This window comes from Engystomops pustulosus, chromosome 11 (genome assembly GCF_040894005.1).
Source record: "Engystomops pustulosus chromosome 11, aEngPut4.maternal, whole genome shotgun sequence".
NCBI classification, from domain to species: Eukaryota; Metazoa; Chordata; class Amphibia; order Anura; family Leptodactylidae; genus Engystomops; species Engystomops pustulosus.
In genome coordinates, this window is record NC_092421.1 from 56,476,833 (window position 1) to 56,498,965 (window position 22,133).

Consider the following 22,133-nt stretch of genomic DNA (forward strand, 5'->3'; position numbering starts at 1 on the left):
GCCTTATCCAGGCCCTTATGACAACCTGCCCCCTCCTTCTCAAGAACCTATCTCACATCCACCCCTTCCTCAAGAGTCTACAATGTTACTAGTCCATGCCCTTCTCTCCCATTTGGACTACTGCAATATTCTTCTCCATGGTCTCCCAGATAACTCTAACACCCCTTCAATCCATTCTAAACTCTGCTGCCCGGCTAATCCATCTGTCTCCTGGATTCTCCTCTGCCAGTCTCTCCAATGGTTACCCACTGCACAGTGAATTCCTTCCACAAGCTGTCCCCTCCATCTATATATGAACTCATCAGCCAATACCGTCCCACACGTAATCTCCGTTCCTCACAGGAACTTCTGTTTAAGGGTTCATTCACATGCGGTATGCCCGCCGTGCGGGCATACCGCCGTGTGCTGGAGGTGAGGAGGAGGAGGCGGCCCCTCCTCCCTCCAAAGAGAATAGCAGGACACGGTCGCACACACGCCGAAAGATAGAGCATGCGGTGTGCGGCCCAGATCGGTGCCACACATGTGGAACATGTGTGGCGCTGTGCCACTATTGCCGTCTTTGGGGACGTACATGCGGCTGCATGTACGTCCCTGCAGACGGCAATGTGAATAAGCCCTAGCTCCAGAGGTCGCACTAACATTTTTCCAGAAGGGTAAAAATACTCCTCTCACCATTTTTGAGGAGTATTTTTACCCGAGGAGGAGTATGAAAATTTCGGTAATACACATAGCACACTCACAACTCACAGCACACACTCCCCACTCACAGCACACACTCACGGCACACAACACAACACCGCACACACTCCCCACTCACAGCAGAGCACACACTCACACTGCACACACTCCCCTCTCACAGCACACACCACAACACCGCACACAACACACTCTGCACACTGCACAGCACACACTACACTCACCCGGCACTGCTCTTAGGCCCCGTCGATCACAAACGCAGGCAGCTGCGGGCAGGTAGAGATGGAGCAGGACGGGGAGCAGCAGCTTCGTGGCCCACATGCAGTGGCGTAACTAGAAGAGGCTGGGCCCCAAGACAAACTTCTGCATGGGGCCCAGCCTCTTCTAGTTACGCCACTGCATGTGGGCCACGAAGCTGCTGCTTCCCGTCCTTCTCCATCTCTACCTGCCCGCAGCTGCCTGCGTTTGTGATCGACGGGGCCTAAGAGCAGTGCCGGGTGAGTGTAGTGTGTGCTGTGCAGTGTGAGTGTGTGTTGTGAGTGGAGTGTGTGCAGTGCTGTTACGTGTGCGCCGTGACAGCAGGCACACGGGACAGGAGGAGGGGGTGAGCGATGCTTACCCCCTCATACATACAGCATGTACACACATACAGTATATACAGACACGCTGCATACACAAAACAAATACGCATACGTACAGCATAAACACACACAGCATATTCATACACTCACAGTGCACACACACCATACACTCACACAGCATATTCATACACTCACAGTGCACACACACCATACACTCACACAGCATATTCATACACTCACAGTGCACACACACCATACACTCACAGTGCAACTGCACATACCATGCACAAACAGCCCATACTCTCACACAGCACATACACTCACAGGGTGCACACACACCATATACACAACACAGCACACACACACACAACACAGCACACATACAGACACAACACAGCACACATACAGACACAACACAGCACACATACAGGCACAACACAGCACACATACAGGCACAACACAGCACACATACAGGCACAACACAGCACACATACAGGCACAACACAGCACACATACAGGCACAACACAGCACACATACAGGCACAACACAGCACACATACAGGCACAACACAGCACACATACAGGCACAACACAGCACACATACAGGCACAACACAGCACACATACAGGCACAACACAGCACACATACAGGCACAACACAGCACACATACAGGCACAACACAGCACACATACAGGCACAACACAGCACACATACAGGCACAACACAGCACACATACAGGCACAACACAGCACACATACAGGCACAACACATACACACAGCACATACATAGAGGGACTTACAGTCGGCTGTCTGTCGCATTCGGGCGCAGGAGCCGGGAAGCAGAGAAGCCGAGGGGAGCGGAGGAGCCAAGCAGCGGACGAGGGGGTCAGGGGATAGCGGAGAGCGGGGAAAAGAGCGGCATCGGTGACAGCCCCGCCCCCCCTTCTGATGGGCCTGGTCTCCATGGCGACCGCGGACGGTACGCCACTGCCCACATGTCTACCCTGGGGCGGGTGCTCTCACTCCGGCCCGCCCCCAGTCACGTGTCCCGCTGAACGGCCCGGCGCGCGCTGCGATCGCGCTATTGACATTTTCCTCTTTTGCAGCGCGCGCCGGGCCGTTCTGCCTGCGCGCTACAGGGATAATTGCCAAGCGTAACTTTACGCATGGCAATTATTTTGGGGGGTAATGGCGCCTCATCACGCGTCTATGACGCGTGGTGAGGCGTTAATGCGACCTCTGCCTAGCTCTTCTCACAACCGTATCCAAGACTTCCCCCGTGTCTCTCCCATACTCTGAAACTCTACCAGAAAGTGTCTGGCTGTCCCCCACTTTCCAAACCTTCAAACGTAACTTAAAAAAACCTACCTGTTCAGGATCACCTACAACACACAATAACTGCACTGCTCTGCTCCCTCACCTCATGTCTCCATCTATCCTCCCATGTAGATTGTGAGCCCTCATGGGCAGGGTTCTTCTCCTACTTATCTCCTGATCACTGTAGTTTTGTATTTTGTACTTGCATTTGTTCTTGTCTTAAAGGGGTTGTCCGAGTTTAAAAAAAAATATATATGTGGCCGGGAGCGGGCTGCCTAAAACAATAAAGCTGTACTTACCTTCCGGTGCCCTCCGGTATCCAGCGCTGCTGTCGCTCCGGGCGCCATGTAAACAAACATGGCCGCTGCATTCGGCTTCCGGCCGGACCCGACAACCATCCAGCCCCCATACACCCCAGCCCCCATACACCCCCCAATGCTGTGTATAGGGACGGATAGGCGTACCCGGCCACAAGCTGAATGCAGCGCTGCTTCGGCGGCCATGTTTGTTTACATGGCGCCCAGACCGGAGCGACAGCAGTGCTGGATACCGGAGGGCACCGGAAGGTAAGTACAGCTGTATTGTTTTAGGCAGCCCGCTCCCGGATATATATATAGATATATATAGATAGATAGATGGATATATAATATTTTAAACTCGGACAACCCCTTTAATGTAATGTATGTGACCCCCTTACTTATTGTAAAGCACCATGGAATTAATGGTGCTCTATAAATAATAATAATTTTCCACCCATTGTTTTCTACTCATTAGCTTTATAAATTATTAAAAATTATTATTTTCTTACAAACCTATGTCCCTGACATTGATGAAGCCTGTACACTTCTCTATGAAGCTTTCAACCAATTCAATGGGGTGGTAAAAAAAATTGCCATGATTTGAGTCCCTCCAGGGGCGAGCACAGATTAGAAAACAGCTGCCAAAGACCCATATTAGAGGCAGAGCTGCCAATCACCCATGGCTTCATAAAGCAATGTCCCACAATTCATTGCACGACACATGTGGCATAGAACACTGCTAGCCGCAGAATCGATAGTGACTGACAGCCCTGTGTGGCCTTGGAGTCTGCTTTTTTTATGCATAAATTGTTAGATATTAAATTTCCCTGTTTTTGGAGATTGTTTGTCTTTGTTATAGAATAGTTTAGGCAATAATTACATTTTTGAGATTAAGCAATATTTGAAATTGTTCAACTCTAATTTTCTTTTTTTTCAAAATGATAAAGATTTCGTACACTTTTAGACTAGTTTTTGATGATTTTTTTTTTAATATGTCATATATCCATATCTTTTTACCTGTAAAACCAATTATTTAAAATTTAATATTTGAATCGAATATTCATATAACGGAAACCTACCACCACAGATCTACCTATTCAGGTAGATCAGGTGGTAGGTACCTCTATTGTATGTGAGGATAGCCCTTTTAAGGGCTAATCCTCACTTCCCCTGTATCTTTTTCCAACTTTTATTGCTGTAATATGCTAATTTTCTGAAGAGCCTACTGCCGTACACAGCTACACGGCTCTTTGATCCTACTACCACCATATCTTCGGCACGCAGCTGCAAGAAGCTGCGCACCCTCACCTGCAAAGCCAGAGTTCTGCACATGCGCAGTAGCTCCGGCTTCGGAGCATTGACCGTGCAGCCGCTGGCCTGCGTTCTGCGTATGTGCAAAATACCGGCTTTGCGGACGCTGGAACGCAGCTCCTTGTAGCTGTGCACCGAAGATATGCCGGTAGAAGGATCGAAGAGGCTACTGGGGCATGGAGTAGCCGTGCCGTGTATCCTCAGCTCTGGCTACTCCACTCCCCCAGTAGCCTCTTTAGAAAATTAGCATATTAGGAAAAAGATACAGGGGACGTCAGGATTAGCCCTTAAAAGGGCTATCCTCACGTCCAATAGATGCACCTACCACCCGATCTACATGAATCCTTTTAAAGAAGTTTTCAGGGATTAAAGGTAATCCAAAAGAGTGAAAAATACGTAGCACATCCAGTGAAATCAATAGACTTTATTCTTCTTACATTAAAAGGTGCACAAGATGTGTTTGTGGGTTACCTACAAACACATCTTATGCACCTTTTAATGTAAGAAGAATAAAGTCTATTGATTTTACTGTATGTGCTACATATTTTTCACTCTTTTGGATTACCTTTGTTAACAAAGTCAATTACACGTGTGCACTCTGAAGGAAGCCACCACTACCTCAGGACTGCCGTGAGATACAAGGGTAGGTGAGACTTACACTTCTTTTCTGGGATTATTTTCAATTGATCAAAAATAAAAAAAAACTTACTTTCCTTATCTACTCCAGTGTCTACACCACTGTGCCCGCCATCACTGTCGGCCTCTCTTTATACACTGACATCACATTCATAACTTGTGACTTGTGGCCAATGTCTCACCTCTTACGAGCTTTCCGATGCAGTATTAGGCTGCATCAGAATTGGTCACATCACCGCCAAAACCTCTGGATATCAACAGAGACCAGCAGTGATGGAAGACGCCAGGTTGGATGGAACTTGAAGAGAGAGGTAAGTTTTACCCTGTATTTATTTTACGTGGTATGTTCTTGTTCTTTGTCGGATTCTGTTCTTAGAAAAAATCCTTTTAAGACACCCTCAGTCCAAAAAAAAAACTTAACCTAAATGCAGATACCGTATATACTCGAGTATAAGCCGACCTGAGTATAAGCCGTGACCCCTAATTTTTTCCCAGAAAACTGGGAAAACCTTTTGACACGAGTATAAGCCGAGGGTGTAGTATACAGCCAGCCTGCCCCCGTGTAGCATCCAGCCTGCCCCCGTGTAGCATCCAGCCTGCCCCCGTGTAGAATACAGATAAAAAAATTAATTTAATACTCACCCTTCGGTATCCACGATGTTAGTCTCGGCTCTCGGCGGCTTCTTCGCTCTTCTGTCTATCTTCTCTAGCCACCAGAGTCGCGTCCATGCGATCTGCCAGCCGTCGCAGCGCCGCATCGTAGTGTGCGACGGCCGGCAGAACTCTGCCGGCTAGAGAAGATAGAAGACCGAAGAGGAGACACTGGGAGCCGCGGGGAACATCGGGGACACCGGAGGGTGAGTATTTACGTTTTTTGTTTTTTATCATTGACTCGTGTATAAGCCGAGGTGAGGTTTTTCAGCACATTTTTTTGTGCTGAAAAACTCTGCTTATAGACGAGTATATACAGTAACTTAAAAAAAAAAAAAAAGAAAAAAACACTACTCACCTGTTTAATACCTTGCAGTCCCCACAACGCTACCACTCTTGGTAGAGTGATGGCTTGCCTAACTCCTTTTGTGGTGCCCGCTGCCAACCTCACTGGTCACTTGGACTTGTTGGAGTCGCCACCATCATTAGTGTCAAAAACAAATCAGCAGGCATCGGCAGTGAATAGTAATTACAGTAATGACTACATTTTAGATATATTTGGGGGACATGGATTCCCAATTAATCTCATTTTAATTTTCTATTCCATTCTTTAGTTCTCTGGGGTGGTGCCTGCTTATCATGTTCATGTGAATTGTTGTTAAAAATAACTTCATTCATGCTCTGTATACAATTAAATTATCTGCTTAACTAGAGGATTTTTTTGTTAAATGGTACCACCCCGCAGACGGTTAACGTTAATAAGGCTTAGGCCAAAGTCACAAGTTCTACAATCCACATAAATGGAAAGAAGACTTTCTGCCCTTGTTCAGAGTAAAACATTTTTAGATTTTTAACCCTGTGTTCTCAACATGGGTCTTCAGTTTACAAATATGATGCTAATGGCCTAAAGGTTTTCTTTCTTCTTTTTAGTTGGACTTCATTGGTACCATATTTTTCCATATCTTTAGAAAATATCTTCAGCAGCCTCAAAAAATGACATTATAGGGGTTTTCCCACGTATTGAAGTTAGGATAGGGCCTAACTTGCTGATTGGTGGGGGTCTCAGTGATGAGACCCCCACAGATCACGAAAACATGGAGTCGACTCTCCCCCTTGTCTCTCCATGAGAGTAATGGTGCAGACGGCCGCACATGACCAATGGAAATTGTCGAGCACCACTAACTTAAATTTGGGGGACTTAACTCCTCTATGCCACATATTTTACCATTCTGAGTAAAATTAAATTTACTGTTGGTTGACATTTTACCTTTTATTGAACTATACATTGATCATCCGCTACATTTTTACGACCTTGTTTTTAGTTCATTCGCACCACCGGTGAGACTGTAAGTCGCTTTTGTTTAGTAGCAGCGGTAGTTGAAAACGAAAATCCACCCCTGCTCTTTTTTTAATTTTCCAAACATTTCGAATTTTAATTTAAAATGAAAGTAAATGTTGAACAGTACATCAGGGATGCGTTACCATAAAGGAACAGTAAGGTATACGAAGAAATGGGACTGAAAAGAGCTAAAAATCCAACCACAACGTCTGTGAAGGATTCATTGGTTCTCTTTTTATCATTACCGCTGATCCCGCACCCTCAACCTGACTGTATATCATATATTGTTTGTGTAATAAAAGTTAGGAAATTTTCCAATATAATTTCTGTATCAATTCCTCGTGGTTTTCTAGATCTCTGCTTGATGTCATGCAACAGGAAGCTTCATTGTTTACTTCCTGTAGATAAACACTGGTCCATTGTAAACACAGGTGTATAGCTCGTTAGCATGACAATGTTTGTTATAACGAGCCGTGTACCTGTGTGACATCCCCTGACCATTGACCGTTTATCAACTGGTATTAAATGATGAAGCTTCCTGACAGCAAGCAGAGATCTTGGAAACCGTGAATTATTGATGCAGAAAGTATATCGGAAAATTGTATAACTTTTCGTTACACAATCATTTTCAGTTATTTGCTAGAATGTGCGTTAAGTGGACAACCCCTTTTAATAAGCTGGTATTGCATAAGTATATAGTAGGGGAGGCCAAGCCGTGAGCTCGATGTTCAGAACTATGGGGGTCATTTACTAAGGGCCCGATTTGCGGTTTCCCGACGTGTTACCCGAATATTTCCGATTTGCGCCGATTTCCCCTGTATTGCCCCGGGATTTTGGCGCCCGCGATCGGATTGTGGCGCATCGGCGCCAGCATGCACGCGACGGAAATCGGGGGGTGTGGCCGAGCAAAAACCCGACGGATTCGGAAAAACCGCCGCATTTAAAAAAAGAAATGTCACTTGGGACGCGCTTACCTTCACTCAGCCCGAGCCGGTGAACTCCAGCGCGTTCAGATGCTTTTCAGCGCAGCAGCGCCACCTGGTGGACGGCGGACGAACTACCTTGATGAATTCCGGCCGGACCCGAATCCAGCCCAGTGAACGCGCCGCTGGATCGCGAACGGACCGGGTAAGTACATCTGCCCCTATGTATCAGGAACCTATTTAGACTTATAACCCTATAACAGTTCCAGAATGTGATGGGGAATATATAGCCCTTCATAGAGACTCTGTTGTTTCAGCAGAGGAACATTTACACTGGTGCCAAGCTCTCCAAAATAATATGTACAACATCAACAGTGGATGCAAAAGCAAGGAAAGGTGAGAGACTGACACATTGGGGCACATTTACTTACAAAGTCACTAGAGTTCACTAAAAGGGCATTGTCTGTGTATAATGCTGCATGCGCCGATTCACTAAGATTGTGCACAAAAGTGTGCAGCGCGACCCTCTGTAAATGTGTCCCATTGAATACTACTGTGGAGCGCATGGGAATTTTGGACAACCAGGTCTTACAAAACCTTGGGTTCCTTTGTGACCAGAGAATTTTTTTTTCTCTGGTCTTTGTTGGCAAACCTTATCCTATTGATATATTAGGATGCAAACCAACAGTGGATGATAGAAGTAAATATGAACATGTCCGACACCATCTGAACTGGGCTTTAGACCAATAGCTGTGTGTATGACCAGCATGTAAGCCCCAACCAACCATGATCCATCAAAGACTTCCAATCAAGTTTACTTCTTCCCATGTACCAATAAGGTGCAATACACACAATGTGGCTTGAATTTGTGTATTTGGTCATCTAAATCTTTACTATGCATAATTATAATAACAATAATTCTTTAATTATAGCGCCTACAGATTATGAAGCGCTGCACAGAGCTTGCCAAATTGGTCCCTGTCCCCATGGGGCTCACAATCTAAACAACCTAACTGTATGTTTTGGAGTGTGGGAGGAAACTGGAGTAGCCAGAGGAAATCCACGCAAACACGGAGAGAACATACAAACTCTTTGCAGATGTTGACCTGGGTGGGATTTGAACCCAGGACCCCAGCGCTGCAAGGCAGAAGTGCTACCCACTCAACCACTGTGCCACCCCTTTATTTGGTTGTTGGTTTTTGCCGAAATCCATGTCATGGCTATTGCCTACTCTGTCACACCTGAAATTCTCCAGGTTGAATGTAATCGAAAACTTTTTCTCCAGTTTCCTATAAACTTCCATACCACAAGAAGGAAAACATTGGACTCTATTGAAAAATTTATTTTGACAGTATCTGGCCCCAGGGCTGTATGGCAGCAGATAAAAGTTTTTTGTGATGTACTGTTGTTTCTGGAAGAGGATAGCTCTTTGTCAAGGCCGTGATAGTGCGGCAGATTTATCAAGTTGCTGAATGTCAGAATATTTCTAGTTGCCCATGGCAACCAATCACAGCTCAGCTTTCATTTTACCAGTGTTCATGAATATTTTAAAGGGGAGCTGTGATTGGTTGCCATGGACAACTAGAAATATTCTGACTTTCAGACAGCTTGATAAATCTGCCGCAGTATGTTCATTGGTCACGTCAACTGGTCGTAGCTCATTCCCATTCAAATTTATAGGGCTGAGCTGCAACCTCAAGCAAAGCCACTATACAAAGTATGGCACTGTGCTTGATATGGAGTGAGGGGAGCAAAGCACTTGTCCACTTACTGCAATTTCATGAAGCATCTGGCCGGTGGTGAGTGAAATCGATGACTTATCTTAATCATAGGTCATCAATATTTTAGTCCTCGAGAACACCTTTTAAAAGTATTCAAAATACAGTCTAGCTTTAATTAAAGTCTATAGGTTCCTTCTTCTGGCCTCCGAGTCAAACACAGCCAAATCACCACCATTTATTTGAGCCTTTACACTAGTAACACCTCATTGACCAACTCAATCGCAACCCGTATGGAGCTGTAGGACAACTCAAGCTCCTATTATGGGCATGCTAACCTTGTATGTATTTGGTTGATCCAACAAAGGACATAGAAATCATAATTGCCCTTTTCTAAAACACAAAAACAAACCCTTTCCTCAAGCTTTAAATGGCCTCTTATAGACCTGTCTTCTGCTTAAAAACTTCTTAAGTGAAGAAACTGAAGTTTTTGGAGCCTGCCGAAAGCCAAGTGCCTGGAGTCCTTTAAATCTAGGTGACACTCCTCCAGTAATCGGCTCTCTGTTGTTGTTTTGCTGCCTACAAAGAAACATAAAGACAGTGCTGATTTCTGGCAGGTTTTTACTGTCAGTTTCTTCTATTATATTTATCTTACAATTTGCCGGGGGGTGAAGTTATTAAGTTTTAGCAGCAGCCATCTATCAAGTTCACAAGTTAACACGATAAAGGCTCCGTGCCGCTCTGATCCTGGGAATGATGAGCCTCATACGGTAATTAACTAAATGAGAAAGTTAAATCTTACTTGAGAGCTCGGAGAGATGAAAGAGAGGTGTTTGTCAGTTTCTCTGTGGAAATTAGAAGCAGTTTTCTGCAATTCCCGGTACTGCTGCTCTGTCATATTTTACATAACCACTGGGAGAACGTCTTGTAATTAGTGCTGTCACGGACGGCTTTTTTTCTGCTGAAGGATGTTAGAATAATTCATTAGGTTATCAAGAAAGGCTTATGTCCTGAAATGATTAGCACAGTGAAATTTCAGCCATTAACGGTAACAAGTTTAGAGCTCTCTGCAGTGCAGAGGTACCCGGCTGATGTTTGTGCGGATCTCGATAATTTCCTATAATTAAACATTATGATGTTTCCCCTTTTTCACTGCATCAAGCGTAACCGCAACCGGTGAGACGGGTGATGCCCCAGAACACATGGCGTCTGCGGTGTCGAAACAGAAAATTTGATTGTACGACAAAGGAAGCCATCGTTATTGTTATTCCGTTCACAAAGCGGTGGGCTCGACTGCATGTTCCCGAGCCATGATCTGTGTTTAAGCCATCGTATCGTGTATCGTTACTGCAAAGTAGTACGGCAAAGAGGTTAACGTGAAACCGCATAGGTATCATGGACAGTCTGCCCATGGATGAGTTATTGGGTCTATTTTTTGATAGGGTTCAGGTAACTAACCTTTACATTTCATCGTGGCATCAACACATAGGTGCTTATTTACTAAGGTCCCTCGGCCGCATTTCCTTTGGGTTTCCGACGTTTCCGGGGATTGCACCGGGGATTGTGTTGCATGCGATCGGATTTTGGCGCATCGGCGCCAGCTTTCACGTGACACAAATCGGGAGGCGGGCCGACGTACGATTCGATGGATTCGGACAACGCGCGGGATATAACATGTCAAATTGTGTCGCAAGACATGCACTCGCGTACTCCGGGAAGGTGAACTCTGGCAGACCTCAGCGGGGAAGCGACACATGCAGGATCTTGGCGCACGATCTTGGCGAATCTTGCCGGACGTCATCCTCGACAGTCCGGATCGGGGATCGCGACAGAACCGGGTGAGTAAATATGCCCCATTCTCTGACTTGGATAAAATAACCGACATCATTCCAAAATAATAGCATTGCTTCACTTAAAAGGGTTATCCGGGTTTAAAAATTTTTTTATGGCCGGGCTGGGGAGGGATAGTTAAACATAATAAACATGGACTTACCTCCTCCGGCGCCGCCGATGTCCCGCGCCGTGGTCACTTCGATCCGTGCCCCTGTAAACAAACAGGGGCACGGAAGCCGCGCACAGGGAGCTTCCGGTCCGCGTTGTGGATGGCTCCTCCCATCCGTCCCCATCTCTCAGCGTTGTAAGCGTTGTGGTGCGGAGATGGCCGGAAGCTCCCTGTGCGCCCTTGTACTGAAACCGGCGCACGGAGAAGACGGGTCGCGGCGTGGGACATCGGCAGCACCGGAGGAGGTAAGTACATGTTTATTATGTTTAAATAGCCCTCCCCAGCCCGGCCATAAAAAAATTTTAAACCCGGATAACCCCTTTAATATCATTACTAAATCTAATTTTTGTCTGTTCCTAGGCTGCTTTCTATAGTCACCCCCTTTTAAAAGTGGATTTAGTCATTCAACGGTTGGCTCGTCACTCGACAGAGCCTCAAAAGCCTGTACAAATTTATTTTGTTTTTCATCAGGGAATAGATACAAAGGAAGGTTTTCACCATTTCCCCCCAGCATTTTCTCTTTTGACTTCATTCTTCTTTTTGTCTTCAGTGAAGACCAGACAGACCTAATCTTGCTAAAATGCATAGTTGGCAGTGGGCACAATTTTTATATATTGTCCCGAAATTTTCAGTTGCTGTCCTGGCAAATACATGCATGTAGGCAGTCCCCCCAGGTTACTTACACAAAATGTTCTGTAGGTTTGTTATTAAGTTGAATTTGTATGTAAATCGGAACTACTATATTTTTTTGTTAGTGTAACTCTTGGCATAGTATTTTTTAATCCCTTTGACAGGATAGGATTTTAATAATTTTGGGTTGTCATAGAAACATAAATTGAAAATAAAAAATGATTACGTGGGTTCCCCTCTATTTCAATCACCATCCAGTTACAAAAAAGCAGCCACGGCCTGCCACTACTGTGGTGGAAAGGCCCACTGTTTGGGGGCTTTTTCAGCACAATAATAAAAGCCTGTGGCCACCCCGTAGTCTGGCAATCTGTACTGGTTTGTACCTGGCTGTTCCTGGTGGTGTTGGGTACTGGGGTAATGGTAAGTGTTATTTTGCTTTCAGTACAGGCAAAGACTAAGGCCACGGTGTAGTAATGTGCACCCTCAAGTAGACGGCACCATTACTACGCCAAAATCTATGCAATGATGAAAAATAAACTTTTTTTTAATGAAAACACACAGATGCCATCGTCAACCATTTTATTTATGAAAAAAATGCAGGTCATCGACATAGTCCACAGCTACCATGGTCCTAAAAAAGCAAAAAGACAATAAAATGGTAATTGACTAGGGGGTAATTGCCCGAGGGGGTCACATGCTCATTGCTTGTTGTCAAGTAGGTAATAAATTTGTTCCATATAAGGCGACAGTGGCCGCCGCCCCCAGTAGCCATCGGCGACAGTGGCCTCCCCCCCAGTGGCCATCGCCGACAGTGGCCGCCCCCAGTGGCCATCTGTCTTTGAACCTGGCGAGATTGCTTTTGTGCAATCCAAACCCAGGATTCTACAACCTCTACCTGCCCTCCTTTTCCTGTCATCCTCAAAATACTATAGAGACCATAAGGATCATTCCATATACATCACATGTCTTGGTATAATGTTCTCTTCTCATGAGATGTGTGCTGAGGAGATCGCTATCCTCACCATATTAGAACTGGTTTATCTGCATCCAGTATAGGTTTTAGATATTGACATTCTGCTTACAGAATAGATTTAGGCGAGTTCTCATCAACCTCAGATTCACCTTCCATGCCTAGCATACAATACTCACAGTAATAGATATGTAACATTACCTTGGACATAAAATCCTGCAGATTAGTGGATCATCCCATGTCTGCTGTAATTTCACGACACTAAACCATATCCATATACATAAAGGATGAGAGCCTGGAGGACATTGCCCTTCTGAACTCTACATGTCTTCTGGGAAGCAGCAGTGTAAATTTTTTACATTTATCTCATGTTTCTCTTTCATGAGATACTTGGTGTATTTGCTCTGTTCCTCCGTAAAGACCCCATGATTGGTTGATGGCATTACAATACATCTACATGTCTTTTGTTATACTTTTTAAAATCACATTTGTACATATTCCTCAGTATGTGCCATTTTATTGTATGGGCAGTTTCACACCAGGTGAGAGTCCAATTCTGTAATTGCTGAGTATTCTGCAGTATTACACTGGGTGCCGTTCTCCTATTTTTCTTCTCTCCTTTTGAGATCATCACTGTAGGGATGGTATTGGGAAGTGGGTGAGCAGTTTTTGGTTTGATCCAGACATAAGGCTTAGAACTGAGGCTAAAAAGTGTGATCTTTGTTTCAGAAGAGCAGAGTCTAAGAGTCCTTTAGATGATGTAAGCTTTAGATGGGTTTCATGACGATTCTGCCATAAAACTCACATGATCTTTTGGAGTGACCATTGGGTTCTTGGTGAACTCTCTTATGAAGACCTTTCTTCCCTGATTATTTAGTTTGGTTTGTGACCAGAAGGAAGAGTGTTCCCAACTTCTTTCATTTACGAATTATGCAGCAAAAATATTTTGTGTGCCTCTCCCATAGTCCTGTCCTACAGGCAGTTCTTTCCTCCTTTAGAGCTTGGTGTTTGTTCTGATAAATTGCCATGTGTGATACTTGTATAGACAAGGGTGCATCTATCTCAATTATATAGCCATATCAGCTGAATTTACCACTGGTGGACTCCATTCAAGATGTGGAAACATCTCAAAAATAATCAAGCAAAATGTCAGGCCACCTAATTTTTAGTGCCTCAGTTGGACAAATGTCATTCTATGGGCCTGCTAGAGCATTGTTTTCCTTATCCCATCCTGGAAAATGTATTTGCATGTTTCCTAGAATCCCCTAGTGGAGAATCAATGGCTATAAGTCTCCACACGCCTACAAGGAGACTCTTAATTGGCAAAGGATAACTTTTACTTCCTGACACAGTGGACATGTTAATGTTCAACGTGATGTAAACGTGAAGTCAAAATGGGCTCCAACTAGCAATTACTACTCAAAGTCCAAGAGTATAAATCAGGTTAAGCCTCCTATGGTTTGACAACTGTGTTGCCTACAATTTTTAGGTCATCCAATACAGGAAGATAGAAAGTTTCCGAAGATGAACAGCATTGGGGATAGATGTTTTATTGACCAGATGATTCTCTTGGGCAGCCTCAAAAGCCAGCTTATTTAGGGTCTCCCTGCGGAAGACATTAGTGGGCCTGGCAACCTACTGAAGGCCTTGAAAGTAGAGCAACTGTGCAGTGAAGTGTCCTAGATAATGGAGATTATATGTTTTATTACATTATATCAATACACACCTTTTTTTTCTGAATTTGAGTCCTTTTTTTAACTTCTAAAAATGAGGAATCAATCTTTTAAAGGTATTTTTGGAGCAATCTTTGAGAACCAATTACTCATATTGTGATTAGTGTCTACACGGTGTGTGTACTGTAAGCTTTAATTTGCTGCACCAGCTACTGTATCTGTAATTGAAAGTTAGATCGTAAAATCTATTCTCTAACACTACTGTCATTAACATCCTAGATTGGTATCATCACTAAAACTCTCTGAAGCATTTCCCACAGCCATCGAACTCACTGACCTGCTTTACCAGTTAAATGGCGCCTACTCCTTTCAGCGAAAAAATAATACATTACGGCTTCTTTTTACCTGTCAGACCAATGCACTACTGGCAGCCAGATGAAGGACTAGTAAATGCACAATTAATAAAAAAATTAATAAAAACAATATATACATATATATTTTTTAAATTTCATTTAAAACCAAATTTTCGATTTGCCAAAAGAAACTGCAGATTGCGACCCCCCATACAGTCAACAAGATCTTTTGGTCTCCGTTGGTGTCCATCATTTTGCACGTTTTGGGGCTTTTCATCAACTTCAGTGTTCTGCTTCAATAATAAGGTGAACTATGGAAGCCCTCACCTTAAGGACCTCATTTTTCACTAAAGACAGATTGTAAAAGCCCATGACACCTGCAGTGCAAATCTGCCTCTGCCTTTTCTAAGCATTTGCATTACAGTATAATTGTGTGTTATAACTTACTCTTGCATCCTGACAAAATCCTGGGGTAGTCACAGGGAGTCACTCATTGATCCAGGTACTGTGACTGCGGTAATGTAGTTGTTATCCATGGCCTCCCTCCTTCTTAAATCAACTTTTAACATTATGCTAATGAGGCAGACTGTTTCTGAGTGATCTTGCACAGTGCAGCACAGAGGGGCTCCCGAAGCCTTCCTAGCATAAATTTGAAATGGTTTAGAAGGAGGGAGGCCACGGATAACAAATATAAGAAGGTTACATTAGTCACGTCACCTGCATCGATGAGTTGATGTCACTGGATTTTAAGTATTCATTTGGATGGTAGATTTACTTTTTAATGGGACCTTTAACCATTACTATCCCTATTAGGATTGCCATGGCAGGGAGTATGGAGTAGTGGGCTAGCCTAAACATTGCATGTCTGTGCAACTATTATCGGAGAGAACCACAAACGGTTAAGATACAGATACATTCCCCAAATCATGGGGTTATAATAGTTTATCTTCTCGCTTCCATAGGTATATCTGTAAAACCTGCCCAGGCGGTATCTCCATCCTGACCTTTTTGTCTTCATTCATACCAACCTCCCACCAAAACATATTCATAGCCCTGTGCTAAATTGTTTGCAAGCCTCTCTGTGCAAGAACATGAAATTCATTAGAGTACATTAAAGTGTCACTCTGGGTTCCCATTTAACAGTCCCTGGTATTTTATGTGCACTTCCAGCATCGGTGGTAATGTCCTTTCCCGAGTTCCTTGCAAGGATGTTCGGCTGTTTTCTGGCTGACAGAGGCAAATGGATACTCCCTGTCAGCCAATTTATACGTCTGAGTCTCTTTTCCCCTGTTGTGTAACAGATGTATTTCCTGGATTTATGTGTGCCCGAGTTGCGTGTCATGTACAATTGCTTTTATTTCCCTTTAATTATTTATTTTTGATATTTATTTCTTTTTCCGCAGACTAAACTTGCCAATGGCACTTCCAGCATGATCGTGCCCAAGCAGAGGAAGCTGTCCGCAAACTACGAGAAGGAGAGAGAGCTCTGTGTCAAGTACTTCGAGCAGTGGTCAGAGTGCGATCAGGTGGAGTTTGTCGAGCACCTGATCTCTCGAATGTGCCACTACCAACATGGACACATAAACACTTACCTTAAGCCAATGCTACAAAGGGATTTCATCACTGCCCTTCCAGGTAAAACATTCGGTCTGAACAATCGGAAAATCACCAATTGTCCAGGTCCAAGGGTTTTCTTCTTCTGTTAAAATATCCACTTATTACTGCACTCTTGTCCTCATTCCACTATTTGATTCCTCGGAGGGGAAGCGCTGAACAATGGCAACCAGTTATGTGCCCACAAGATCCCTCGGCAGAGCCTTCAGAGAGAAATGGCACTAGAAAATGAAGGTTTCAAGTCTTATCATCCAAAGACACCACTATGCTGCTGAGTGGTGATTTATGCTTTAAAGAGAACCTGTCAGGCAAATTAACCCCCTAAACTAAATATATTTTCATAAACTGCCATTAGAAAGCATTGCCTCTATCCCTTCATTGTCCCTCTACATGCCTGTACACTGGAGCGATATCCAATGAATCATTATCACATTCAGCTGTCCAGCTAATTCATGAGTGGGAGGCACAGCCACACCCCCAGTGCTTGACTGACAGCCTGTACAATGATGTGACACTCCTGGTGTTGGCTCCTCTATGTGCTTGCTGGTGCTGGCGCCCCCTGCGTGAATAAGATACTCCTCTTATACACATGAATGACAGCCTGTATTATGCTGGCTCCTCTATCTACTTCCTGGTGCTGGCGCCCCCTCCAGCCTGTGTATATAGGAGAGATACAACAGCTCCAGGCAGCCATGTTATAGCAGAACATGTCAGGTACCTGTGTAGCTGATGTCTGTGTCTCTGTGTATTAGGAGGATGCAGCATGTCAGCAGATGCAGCACAGACACCAGCAATGCTTTACTATACATTACACACAGACCTGAGCAGGGGGAGGAGAGGGGAGGGGTAACAGGGGTGACATCACTGCCTCTGACCATGTGACCAGCCTCATTTACATAATAAACAAGACTATTTTGCAATGATTAATGTATGAAATAACTAGATAAAGGCTGGGATGGGATCCTTGTGAACTGCTCCAACAGGTAGAGGTGACAGGACAAGTGACACAGACCTGATGACAGGTGTCCTTTAAATGGAACCCTTTGGCACCTTTTTCGCAAATTCAGCTAGTGACCAGTTCCCACAATAGCCCTTCCTTTGACAAATTCCCACGCCTGCGCACTTCTCTGCAATTCTAGGTTATGATCCCCTCCTATTGATGGATCTGGCTGTATGCCAGGTAAGAGCACACAGGCCATTTTTATGAGGTTGTGAGGCAAACCCTTTAGGTAAAAGGAGGGTTAACAGGGCTATATGGGAACCTGTCTCTTGCTGCATTTGTGACATGTGGTGACAAACCTTCCTAAATCCTACTGGCAGCGGGACCATTAGCTCTATTTATCTATTTTATGGGTTTTAGGTTTGACCCTCCTTTTACCAGCATTTTGGTAAGTTAAAGGGGTACTCTGATATCTGCAGTGTGAAGAGGTCTCTTCAGCGTTCGCCAAGGACATAGGAGCAGAGTGTATTCCTGTGTGTCCTTACTATGTGAGCACAATCACCTGTGTTCCCTGCTCTGCTCTGCCTCCTCCTTTTTGATAGGTTTTTCTCTTTTTATAAGTAAGAGGCAGGGAGAGCATGTCCTAGAATACGCTGGAAATCTTGCATGGGTACACACAAGTATCCCTAATACTTATGTTGTAGAACTATGAGGTCATAGCACTCCTTTAATAAATCATCACTGGGAATTCTCAAAATTTCTGTCTTGTTCATCAAACTCATTCATGTCTTTTTCTATATACAATTTTTAACTTGCCATATATACCTGAATATAAGCTGAGGCCTCCCCCACGCTGGTGAGCTAGTGTGCCGCGGCCTCCCCCACGCTGGTGAGCTAGTGTGCCGCGGCCTCCCGCACGCTGGTGAGCTAGTGTGCCGCGGCCTCCCCCACGCTGGTGAGCTAGTGTGCCGCGGCCTCCCCCACGCTGGTGAGCTAGTGTGCCGCGGCCTCCCCCACGCTGGTGAGCTAGTGTGCCGCGGCCTCCCCCACGCTGGTGAGCTAGTGTGCCGCGGCCTCCCCCACGCTGGTGAGCTAGTGTGCCGCGGCCTCCCCCACGCTGGTGAGCTAGTGTGCCGCGGCCTCCCCCACGCTGGTGAGCTAGTGTGCCGCGGCCCATGTCCAGTGCTTGTTACATACAAAAAAGAAACTTGGTGCTTACCTCCGGTGCTCATCACAACGTCTCTGACCTCTGGACTTCCTGTGTAACAGTGCGTGTAGAGATGGGTCTATGCACTTGCCAGAACACATACTATATTCTCATCAGACATCAATAATGCGCAGAGTGCGTCTCTACCCGCCCTGTTACACAAAAGGCTGAGAGGAAAGAGGAACTACGGGGAGTACCGGAGGTAAGTACTGAATTTTATTTAATAATTGAAAAATATAATCGAGCATATGCCGAATGAGGCTTTATCGGCACAAAAATTGTCTATACATTAATTTTTTTTTTTTTTTTTGACTCCTCAATCCCTTCAAGTATTCCCAATAGTTATTCGGAATCTACACATATCGGTTATATGTTTTACTCCATGTACATTTTACATTAATTCCCCCCAATCCTGATAAACCTTCCATTATTGATGTCTGCTATGGTTTCTTGGCAAATCTAATGTGACGGTAGTCACATGACTCTTTTTACAGCAGCTGATTAAATCATGTCCGTTTTTTTTTTTTTATTCTCTCTGCCATTTGCACTAAAGTATTTCAAGTGGCAGCATTGTTTCTGGCCAGCAGATGGTTAAATTGAGGCAGGTTGGTCTCAACAGAAGCAAAGTCTTATATGGAGATATTAAGTTTTAATGGTGTTTTATATGCACAGTCGGATGTCAGCTGGGTTGGGTGGCTAGGGGACAGTTGTCCCTTTGGGCTGGTGAGATTTAATGATTTAAGCCCCAAGGGGAGGCCACTTGTCCGCTACAAAAACAGATGCAATAAAGCTTTTCAGCTGCCCAGAACCTCTTGGGATGCTGACATGTCAATCATATGTTTTATGATGTAGTTGATTACATGAAACAAGCGTTGGTACTCAAGGGGTTCTGTGATGGAGAAACCCCACATATACTGTGGCGGGGGAGGGGGGATAAGATAAACCTATCAACCTGAGCATTACAATCACTAGGATATTGGCACTATAATTTTACTATCCCACTATAACAGATAGATGATAATACATGATGCAATAATATAGTATTATACATATATAAATATAATACAAGATAGTGGGAGGCGGAATAACTTGCAAAAAATATACATCAGATTGAAAAACTGAAAATATGCATCCTAAATATTTTTCAAAAATCTATCCAATGATACCAAACCCAGCCCCTAAAATATTTTCATTGCTTTAAACTAGGTCTGTTTTAATTTTGATGACAGATGTTGCTGTAATCGACATAAAAGTGAAACGTGAAAAGTCAGATCAAATTTTTCAGATCAAAAGTCTGAAAAAAGACATATACAGTATTTTTCTAAAAAGCAATCAAATGTTACCAAAATCGAGCACTTAATGTAGAAAATTCGATATTTGAAAACTTTGAGGGGAAAAAAAAAAAATCCATCTTCAGAGGGGAAGAGACTTAAGCTAATCAAGATCTGTGATGTGTAAGAGACCGGGGACTCTCGTTACACCCGAAGAAACAGAAAACTGTATATAGTGTGTGTGTGTTTTAGCATTTACGTTGCATTTGGTTGGAATAAAGCACTCCTTTTGAGTTTGGAAGCAGACGGCACTGTCCACTGTGTAGTGAGGTTACTGGGATTAAAGGGGTACTCCCACGAAGAGACGTTCGTGGGAATAACTCAGGATAACAAAATAACACATTCTCTAATTCACGGTTATTAACAAAAATGCCGCATTTTTAGAGATATAATTCCATCCTGTCACTGTCAGTCCTGCTGTACACAATTTCAATTGCCCCTAGACACGACCCTGTAACTTCTCACTTGGGGTCGGGGGGTCGCCATCTTTGATTTCTGTGTGACGGCGTGCAGATGAGATTTCTGTCTCTTTGCTGTGTGTACTGTAGCCATGCCCCCTGCACGGAGCTCAGAGACACTCACATCCTGCCAGGAGATCGTGAGCAGAGCAGTGATGGAAATTCTGGCTCTTAGTGAGCTGACTCATTAGGCTCCTCTCACTAAGAAGAGCCGGCTCTTATGTCTCCTGAACGTGAAAGTGTATGTACACCTGTACCCTAATAATGTAACCACATTGTCACCCCACAGAACTAGATGGATCATACAGTGTCTGCTAGAGAGGCCCCGCCCACACCCTGGGATATTGCACTGAGGAGTGATAGGAGCTAAAACAGCGATAACTCTGAGTACAATTGTAAAGTTAGGGGGTTAAAATGATCTTAACTGTGTTAACATCACTAGGGGATTGAGATGTGAGAATTTATCTTTCTTGGGGAAAACCCCTTTAAACTCCCATTTAACCAAACACGGCCACTACATAGAGAGACGGAGATCTCCATTTCAAACTCCATAATCTGTATCCTCCCAGTGGACAGGGCTAAAAAAATCCATCTGATTTGATTATTCTATTGATTATTGTAATAGATTGTAAGGTATCATCCCAGTCCTGGAGTCCTCCCCACCTACTAGGACTCCCTTGTATACCATTTTCAGTATGATCTGATCACTAATGTACTGTACAAATAGTGACTACACACTAGAAAGGAGAAAAAAAATGAAACATTTTCAGGCATGGCCGTAGACAAATAATTTCTTTGAGTGAGTTTACCAATTTGAAGACTTGAAATTGATTTTTGGGGAAAGCCTGCATGACCACTATGATAATCACCTGATTGACTCTCCATGTGACCCGGAGCAGCTTGTGCTGTATGCGAATAGTGAAGAATCCAGCGAGAAGAGCCAAGGCTTTTTAGTAGCTGCTTGTACCTCCCTTCTTTGGACGCTGGTAATATACTGATCATGCTCCTAAAATGTGACATGTACAGAAATAACCTCCTGCCCGCTTTTATTTATTTGGTTTTCGACTCCCTTTTCACAGAGCTGAAGCATGAAGAGGTTACGAGTGCAACTATCGTAGTTTATAGACGTCTGCTCCTCTGAGATTTGGGTGAAGATTAGGCTTCAGTGTGGGTGGTTGAGAATTTTAATAGCCATGACGGTCTATCCTAAAGAGTATATAACCCCCACCTCCTTACTGTATGCAGATATTACAGGACATTAATCAGACTCTTAAGCTTCTCCACTTGTTTTACTGCCATTTTCACTTTGGTGAAATTATCCTATTAGAAAGGACAAGGACATAAAAGGCTTCAATCAGACAGACATCTAGATACAATTAAGCGACCTTTCACCCCTCACCTTTTAACAAACATTGCAGAAATCAATAATAGTGTGTATACTTGCAAAGTAACACTGTTCCAGGTCATTTTGTGACATTAATCTG

General features: G+C 44.1%; 1 protein-coding gene across 2 annotated transcripts in view; it reads left to right on the forward strand.

The window, feature by feature from the left end:
• The window catches only part of BTRC (beta-transducin repeat containing E3 ubiquitin protein ligase), a 140,227-nt gene that overhangs the window by 78,993 nt on the left and 39,101 nt on the right, over positions 1-22,133 (forward strand). For both annotated transcript variants that reach the window (XM_072131017.1, XM_072131018.1), the window contains one exon: positions 16,503-16,734. In XM_072131017.1, coding sequence (XP_071987118.1) covers positions 16,503-16,734 — 232 coding nt within the window. The remainder of the gene's footprint in view (positions 1-16,502; positions 16,735-22,133) is intronic.